At 47.4% G+C, this 8836-nt stretch overlaps 1 protein-coding gene across 4 annotated transcripts in view; it reads left to right on the top strand.

The window, feature by feature from the left end:
* The window catches only part of adgrl2b.1 (adhesion G protein-coupled receptor L2b, tandem duplicate 1), a 63681-nt gene that overhangs the window by 10389 nt on the left and 44456 nt on the right, over window positions 1–8836 (top strand). For all 4 annotated transcript variants that reach the window (XM_084707090.1, XM_084707089.1, XM_084707088.1 and 1 more), the window contains exon 2: window positions 2950–3178. In XM_084707090.1, coding sequence (XP_084563216.1) covers window positions 3103–3178 — 76 coding nt within the window. In that variant the 5' untranslated portion in view covers window positions 2950–3102. The remainder of the gene's footprint in view (window positions 1–2949; window positions 3179–8836) is intronic.

Genomic DNA, 8836 nt, shown 5'->3' with positions numbered 1-8836 from the left:
GAAGCGTCACATTCACTCAGCCTGCTGTCTCAAGCCGGACTCGTATTTCATGCTAGGACGTGTGTGGGGCTGTCTCTGCCTTCATCCATTTATTCTAATTACATTTTAATTGCTTGCCTTCCCTTTTTAAAGGCGTCTGCTTATTTTCTTTTTCTACCATTCCACTGATAACATGAGAAATTAGGTTGTAGTTTGTTCTTATCCCCCCAAACTCTAGGCCGATGATGAATTTGTCTCCTCGATTTCTCGCTGTCTATGGGTGGGAGGGTGAAAAGGAAAACAGATGTTGTGGATGTTTGTGTGTCATTTGTCATCCCTTTGACAGTTTTTTTCTTCATGTCAAGGAAGAGCGTTAACACAGAGTACGGGGTTCACATGCATACCTTTCTAATCCGATGGGACTGTTGAATGAAGTCACTCCCATGAATAGCTTTTGATGGCTCTCAAGACATCAGGTTTGTGAACATTCATGCTGTTAGATTTAACGGGCACAATGACAGGAAGGCCACAACTGTGAAAGCCTACAGTATTTCATCTGCCTCTGCGGGTGGATGTTATGTGTATATTATTGGTTGAGCAACAAGTAACCTCGATTCCCACGCTTGAGGGAGTTCTACTGTAGATAATTTACCCCCACAATCTCTGAGGGGTTAACCATGCCTCACTTACCTCTTTAAATCATTTTCTGCTTGAGAACACCGCTACCCCCGGCATCTCCCGTCATTTCCCCCCCGATGTCAAATTATGATACGTCTGTCAGCACTCGTGAAAAGAGTCTTAATGTTAATCGGCTAATCCTTTTATCTCAAGTCGGACCAAATCCAGTCCAGAAATCCCCGCCAAACAAAACGGTGTTTAGGGGGTGGGGGGGGGGAGGGGGGGGGGCATGGGGGGGATGAGCCCGGCCTGCTCCTCAGGCAGCTTAAGGGAAAATGGAAACATGTTGCTCAGCGGGGCGACCGCGCGGGTGGGTCTGATCAGGAGAAAGGCCCCGGGCAGGCAGGACCCCCGGGCCAGGCTGGCCCTCGCCCCCTGGTGTCTGGAGGGGATAAGCGTCTCCGCCCGCCCAGCATGCCAGGAGGGGGTGTGGGGGTGGGGTGGCGTGGGGCCTGGCCCCCTTCCTCCTCAACCCACCGCCATGCTCCGGTTTCCACCCGACAAACACCATTATGGTTCCCTGCGTGAGCCCCAGCCCCCACACCAGACTCATATTTGGGGATGATAAATGGCTGAGCGCTAAGGGAGGGCACCGTCACGTGGGCCTCGGGAGATTTGAAAGGGGAAAAACACTTGTGGTCTCCTGCCCAGCGTGGCTGGTGACAGCCCTGCTCAGAGTCGGGGGATTATTAGCAGCAGAAACGGCGGCGGCGGCGGCAGCAGGCTGGTGAGGAGGCCGAGAGGCAGAGCTGCACTTTTCACGGCAGGCTTTTCTTATCTGATGTGGTGGTCGGCGGTGGTTAGATAAGCAATTTTCTGGCCAAATAGATCACATGACACTCAATCGAATCGCCTCAGGTTGACTGAGAAATGACGGCCCAGACCGCCCCAACGAATGGCGCAATCGTTTGGCACCAGTGACCCCAAACAACGATAAATACCCTCAGTGCCATCAGGTTCACACAGGCCTGTAGTTTGCCTTTTATAAGCTGTATTCCCAGCCAGAAATTGGGCAATGAACCCATAATGGCAATTTAGATTATAACTCTGTATGCTAATGTGGTAGTTCCCAATGTTTTGTGGTTCTTTTATGTAGGCAGAAATATCCTCGGGCATTAGAGAGGCCCAGTGAGTGTTCACAGCCCAGCACTGGACTGTTCAAATTTAGCTTCATTATAAGATAATCACGGTGGCTGACAAGTGACTCTAGAGAGCAGAAGTGCAGATGGAAACCAAAGTTGTTCTATTCCTCGTACAATTAACTGCAAAGTGTGAGATCCAGTGTACGATGTCGATGAATGTGTGTCGGTCTGTGTGTGCCGAGAACATACCGGATGTGATACTCGGGGGAATATGACCTTTAGGGAAAAGAAAGTGTGTATGCGGCTGTGTGAGTGTGTGTGTGTGTGTGTTGCCGTGTTTGTGCGTGTGTGCGTTTGTGTGAACAGTATTTGACACATTCTCCCACCCGGTATTTAACTTGTGTTCTGACGAGTGTTAGCTTCTGGTGTGTCATGTCTGGGTTTCTTAACCTTTGCCGAGGCAGACAAAGCCGTCTGGGCTGTTTGTGCCGACCCTCGAGATAAGGAAGGAGACAAAAGTAGCCCACAAAGACGCTGTAGCGTTAATGGTGTCCTGTGCGAGCTCGTTGCCTGAGCGACGGGCCTTTTCCTGTGAGATGGGACACGGAGGCTAGTCTGGGGGGAAGCGGAAGAGGTTGGGGGAGGGGGAGGGGGAGGGGGGGGGGGTAGGCGAGTGTGAAGGTGGGGGAGATGGGGGTGGGGGGTGGGGTGTAAACACTCAGACTGCAACATGGAGAAGATGAGACAGGATGGGGAGACAAGTGCTTTGCACTGTTCTGGCTTGTACGCCTACAAGGCACCGGAGCCGCTTGGACTGCCAGTAATATTGGGTGTCCAGTCAGCCATGAACGGCCATGCTTTCACACACCAGCGAGAGCTCAAATGCAAAGAATTTGCGTGTGTTTGGACACGATCAGTGTGAGTGAGCACGCACACCCACTACAGTGCTCGCCCTGCGTTTGATTTATTTATTTATTGAGGAGCACCCATCCAGCAGCATGGAAACCATCAAGTAAAATGACGACACGTTGACGGAATGATATGTGTGATGTCTATGGTTATGTCTCTAGCTTATGAAATCTTTTTCGGAATGTTTTCCCAGCAGTAATGGCGATGGCGCGGCCCTATACAAAGATGATGATGGTGATTTTGAATGTCTCGCGCTACTCATTTCCTCCCATCCTCACCATTTCTCTTCCTATTCTTGCAGATGAGAAGATGACTGGTGAGGCTTCTCTGAGAACCACGGATCGTTGACGTTTCCCAGCTCTCCCGCGCCGTGTTTTTTTTCCCCCGTCCACCAAACGTTGAAGCACTACCATCAGACAGCAGTCATCTGGAGCCCATTTCCCCTGAAAGCACAATGGCCTCAACACAGTGGAGGTGTTCCCTGTTCCACTGGCTGCTGCTCACTCTCATTTACCTTCATTGTTCCGAAGGTAAGTTATCACATGAGGCTGAGACCTGTGTTCCCATGAATATATATGAAATATCTGATACATATATTGAGTAAGAACTCAATGTACCAACACTTTTTCCAGAGACCAAAAAAACCCGACACAAAACAAATTAATTTATAGTAAATATAGGTTCTAGCCACCACATGAGATGCAACGGTACAGGTTCATGTTTCTTTTTTATTGCTTTTGCTGTTTTTGTCTCGTATAGATAGCGATACACCATGTACCCCTGGACAAAAATACATCCGTTAGAAATAACTGACATTGGCATTACATGGCAATTCCTGTCTTTAAATTGCCTTATTTACTGAAAGTGGACGATTGTCTCCTATCCAAGTGTTTATTTCCCTCTGACATGCTGCCAGTGTATAGTCTAAATACGTACCTTGATTAGACAATCTGAGCTACAGAGCACCTGGTTCCATCAAGCTGGCACTCTGCCAAAGCCAGGAGTTTTTGGAGAGAATTACTGATGTTTTAGAATGTTGTCGAAAGACATCCCCAAGGCTGTATTTCATTTCCCTCCATCACTTTTGATTAGTATGTTTGGGTGTAATTACAAGTTTTGTCTTAAAATACTCTTTCTGTTATATACCCATCAGAATCCCTGATGGTGGTCTGTCTGCTTAATGACAATCATTACATTTCTGTTCCCTTTTTTTCTCATTGTACTCTGAAACAAAGTAGACTGAAATCACATACTTGTGTGCCAAGCATTGATTACAGCAAAATGTCAAAGTGCATCATTCCGGAGGTTTCTTCCGAAATGTTTTCCTGTTTTTATTACAAACTGTCATCAGCATCCCTGTCTCCGAGCTGTATTTGGATCGAGCTGTGGGATGTGATTTGTTAACAAAGAGAGATGGCGCTGCAACAAACTGTCAGACTCCGTGACAAAGATACATTTTCTTTGTACATTTGAACCATTGTACCCCAGTATGAAAAGCGTTCAGAGGTTGTGACTCAGAAGGGGAAAATCATCCCAGCGAGGGGAGCAAGTGAAGAACAGGACTGTGGTTTGTTGAGCTGCGGAGCCCGCCTGGGCCGAGTGCTTCCCGTTGGTTCTCTCCCCCTCAGACGGGAGGCTCTGCTTTGGTATGCAGAAAGCCCAGGGTTTTGGGTTTCACTTGACGCGAGGGCTCTCTGCTTGTATGAATGCATATTTGCCCATTCATCAATGAAGGAATGTGTGTGCGGGTTCCTCTGAAAGCAGTGTGCGAGCCGTCCGCATGTCACTCACCTTCACCCTGCCTGGCCCCTGAGGCCCAGCATTTTTGGGACGTATGGAACATATCCCAGGATGCCTGGGACAAACAGGCCTCGCCGTAATTAACTGCCCTTCTTGCTGGCGGATAGGATCACAATGTGATCATTTGCACCCAAAACATTCCTCATGCTCAGGCATCTTTAATGGAATACTTGAGCGGGTAAGATGCGTCCGCTGGTTATTGACCACTCGCGTTTCCTGAAGTAAAGGGAAGGAAGGATGTGATCAAAGACGTCAAGGACACGATTCAAAATGGGGGATCGATTGTGATGCCAAGACGAATGTGTGGAAAATCATGATTTTTCCTTCAATCAGGCCCATTCGTAAACATCCTTGGCCTTAATTAGACACACCGACAAATTGCAGTCACACTGGTATTAGCATAACATGCTCTGTTTCAATTCAAAGAGACAGTCAGCCAATGCCTTCCACGTAGGGTAGGCGGCATATCTCTACGGTGACGTTTTCACCGGAAAGAGGAATCCTCTTTTTCTGGGTGTACTGTGTTCACTTAGGCTATCTTCTTTCGTGGTTGCTTCTAGACATGATCTAAGTGCTGTATATTGACACTGCTTGAGAAGCTAACTGGATCACGGATGAGCTGGTTTGTTCGGAGGTGTTTTCAGACCTCCTCTATTAGAGGTATGGAGATGGATGTTCACATGGTTCAGAGTGAAACGCCACAAAGGTTGGGCCAGGACGCAGGCTGATACCTGCCAGGCTCTCACAATGGCAGTTATTGTGATCGTCAAAGAAGCGGAGCCCATATTTGGGTGGATTATGTTTTGCGGTTTGTTTGTGTTAGACGCCGAGCTGGCTGTTGTGTGTGCGTGTGTGGTAATGCCGATTTAATATGAAGCTTCACTGAAACATCCAAACATGAACACGAGGACGATGAAATAGATGGTGCCATTTGTCTGTACTATCTGTGTGATCTCTGTGTAGACATGGATCGGATAACTTAAGAAACCATGTTTGTTTTGTTCCTAACAAGTGTTTGCATTTCAGGAACTTTCCTTTAGGTGCGGTTTCAGCCCACTCTAATTCTGTTTGCCAAGTGCAATACAGAGATGTAGAAGAGGTTTGACACACAAGTTTAAATATTTAAAGTATTCTACCAATTTGAACATTATTGCTCTTCCACACAAATGAGAGAATATCAGAATAGCTGCCCGAGAAGTGAAACCCTGTCACCTAATGTTGTACTTAATTTATGAACACTTCTTGACAGACATGGGTAATAAGTCATACACCATTAGTCCTGAGCAACTGGAGATGGAGAAGCCGTCCCTGTGCACCACACTGGTATTTCCAGTCTGAGTCCAACAAAGGGAATGGCCCTTTTACCTCAGCTCCAGTCTGGCCCCGGGGCCCAGACATCCTGTCTGTCAACCGGGGCTACGCTCGCTTTGGGGGGTTTATAATTCCTATCTGAATGCTATGAGACTGTGACAGGGATATCATGAGTGATCAACAGAGCCATTGGAAGATTCACAGATGACTGGACAAACTGCGTGGCAAAGACAGGCAAACACACACACGCACATACACACAAACACACACACAAAAGATCTGATTTATCAGTCTCTTGTGGACTTTCTGCCAGAATGTGAAACCGTCCATGAAACCAGACTGGTTTTATCACCCGGACATTAATCTGCCCATGACGGACGTGTTGGTAGGTGGGGGTGGGGGGGGGGGGGTGTTGAAAGACACATCTCCTCCAGACTCTTCATTCTTTTGTCACGACGCTCTGCTCCTTCCACTAATGACTCTCATGACACACACTGTCCCATATCATCTGTCACATGGTTTGTGGATTTGCGTTTGAATGTCAAAATCCGTTTCGCCGAAAAAGGAAAGAAAGACATGTATTTGTTGTGGCTGTTTCATACAGTGGGCTTCAGGGGTGACTCAAACGACACTGGGAACAGAGTGGTGTTTTGGACACGACCACGGAATGAGACGAAAACGAGACCGTGTTGCGTACAAAGTGTGGATCTGAATTTGGTTCGGGGGGGAAATAAGAACGAAATGCAATACCACCCTGGATGGGCTCACTCCAGATTTAGAGCCGTGCTGGTTTCCTGAGTGGGTCTTTGGCGACCCAAAAAACAGCAAAAATGTTCTTGTATGCGAAGAGAATTCAGGAGAGCATGCCTTTGGGAGAGGCCTGCTTTATTGTGTATTTACATGTGATAGTAAAACTCCCTGTTATATGGCTTCGATGATGAACAGGCCCTCAATCGAATAGGCTGAGAGCTACAATTCCTGACAGTTTGATTTCATTTGCTAAGCACGCCTTAAATCTGGCGCCCTTGCAGCGACGCAACCCTGCTCAATTCACACCCTTCTAAGTCACAGGAGTATAAACACCGGTCCAGATGCCTCCCTCTCTCTTTCCACCCAAATGGATGTGCTCTGTGCCGACTCTACTCAGACAGTTCTGTGCAAATAACCCAGCAGTCCAGCTTTAGTGTTCCCTGTAGTAACACCCCTTCAGAGTGTAAACTTTAGGATTTGCTTTTTCACAAGTGACTTCTTCCCAGGACTTGGAGCTGTCAAGACAGTGTACTGTATTTAATCCAGAGAGGAAACAGAAAGCTTTTAAAGTTAAACCCAATGATCAGACCGTGCCGGTCTGCCACATTGTATTTATTCAATTTATTCCAAAATGTTTGCCAAGAGTGTTAATTATAGATAGACTGAAACAAAGACATGCAAATCAAAGATGACAGGGCCTTCATATTTACCTTCGTGTTGCTCGATACCTTTTGTTCAAAGATTTCTTGTTGGTAGATTTATCATTAGTTAACGATAAGCAGAACAATAAACACGTGTGTGATGCTAGACAACAAACAAGAACAAAGGCACATTATATACTGGGAAGACTAAAAGATAAGAGAAGCCATGACGAAAGCAAGGCTAATAAATCATGTCTCAGCTGTTTAAACCTGCACGCGAACACAGTTTTAAGACAGCTTCAGTTTCTCTGTCAGGACATTTTAAGTAACATCCTGTTTGAATAAGAGTATACTTTTAAGGTCTGCATTCAGATTTAAATGGTAAGTGGCCTACAATTATATTCTCAGTATGTTAAGATTGTCCAGACATTATCGCCACTTTGAGACACATTTGTCACTAGCATTTATTTCTCGTCACTTTTGCAGTGAAAAAAACGGCAATGTTAATTCACGCTTGGCTCTGCGGGATGTGATTTACACAACAGATGTTTGTTTTTCTCAAAGACGTCGACAGATAACGGAGAGTGTTTGAAACGGGTCAGAATTGCATAGAAAATGGCCAAACGTAAAGGGGGGGGAAAGACAAGGTTCAAAGAAATCCCGTTTGGGGGCTTTGCAGGCCAGCCTTGTCTCTAGTGCACGTGTGGCCTGGTGTTTGTGTACGCCTCGGTCAGTCGTCCGGTTCTGTCTGGAGAGAATGAATACAGCTCTGTCCCATCTCTTCAGTGGTAATCCCTCCAGGCAGGCCTGGGCCACAGAGCATGACACCACTATTTTTTTGTCCTTTTTTTTTGTCCAGGAATTAAATGTCACCCCAGGGTGGGTCACCTGCAAACAAAAGGCAGCTGGGTGATTTTCAGGTATAAACAGTCCAAGATAAGGGAGCCCTTTGCCGCTGTGCAGGAAATTGAATAAGTGAGAGGCAGGGGGGGGGGAAACGTCCCGCAAAACAGTGTGGCACAAAGAGGCGTTTTGTTTGCCATCCGTTATCAGTATTGACCTCCTCTTGTAGCATATTCCTCGCTTGAGTGCGCGGGGCACAATGGCCTCGTCGGAGAGGAGGGCAGGAAAGCGTCCGTCGCCAAAGTCCCTCGCCTGTGGCTCTTATCAGTGGACCTGCTTGTTGTTGCTATTGACTGGGCTCCGTGTGGGTGGGGGGCGGGGGCAAGGTCATCGCGCTCAAGTCAATCAAACTGGTCAGTGTTCCAGAGATAGCAGGGCCCAATGCTGTGGAATGCGTCTGTTTATCACTGACTTCCTGGACAAGCCTTATTGGATAGTCGTTGAGGCCATGGCCCTATAAGGACTCACGTGCCAAGCCCCGCCAAACACAATTGACTATACTGTTATGAGTACGTTTTAGTGTGTGGCGTGTTTGTGGCCGTGGACGCCGGCATGTGTCTCTGTGTGCGAGTTTGCTGAGGTGCGCGTTTGTTAGGGTGTGCGTTTAGCATGTGTGTGTGTGTGTGTGTGTTTGTGTGTGTGTGTGTGTACCGGCACAGCGCTGCAGTCTCCTGGGCTGCCCCAGTCCCCAGTCATCCTTGGCTGTCTCAGCCTCATTATTCTGAAGCCATGTAATCTGTGTTCTGGTGGCGGCTCGTCATGACACTCTTGTCTACCGTGTCG

The sequence above is a fragment of the Hypomesus nipponensis genome, chromosome 10, assembly GCF_054491055.1.
Source record: "Hypomesus nipponensis isolate SF chromosome 10, ASM5449105v1, whole genome shotgun sequence".
Classification (NCBI taxonomy): Eukaryota; Metazoa; Chordata; class Actinopteri; order Osmeriformes; family Osmeridae; genus Hypomesus; species Hypomesus nipponensis.
Note: the sequence above shows the minus strand (reverse complement) of the source record. Positions and strands in the feature narration are given on the sequence as shown.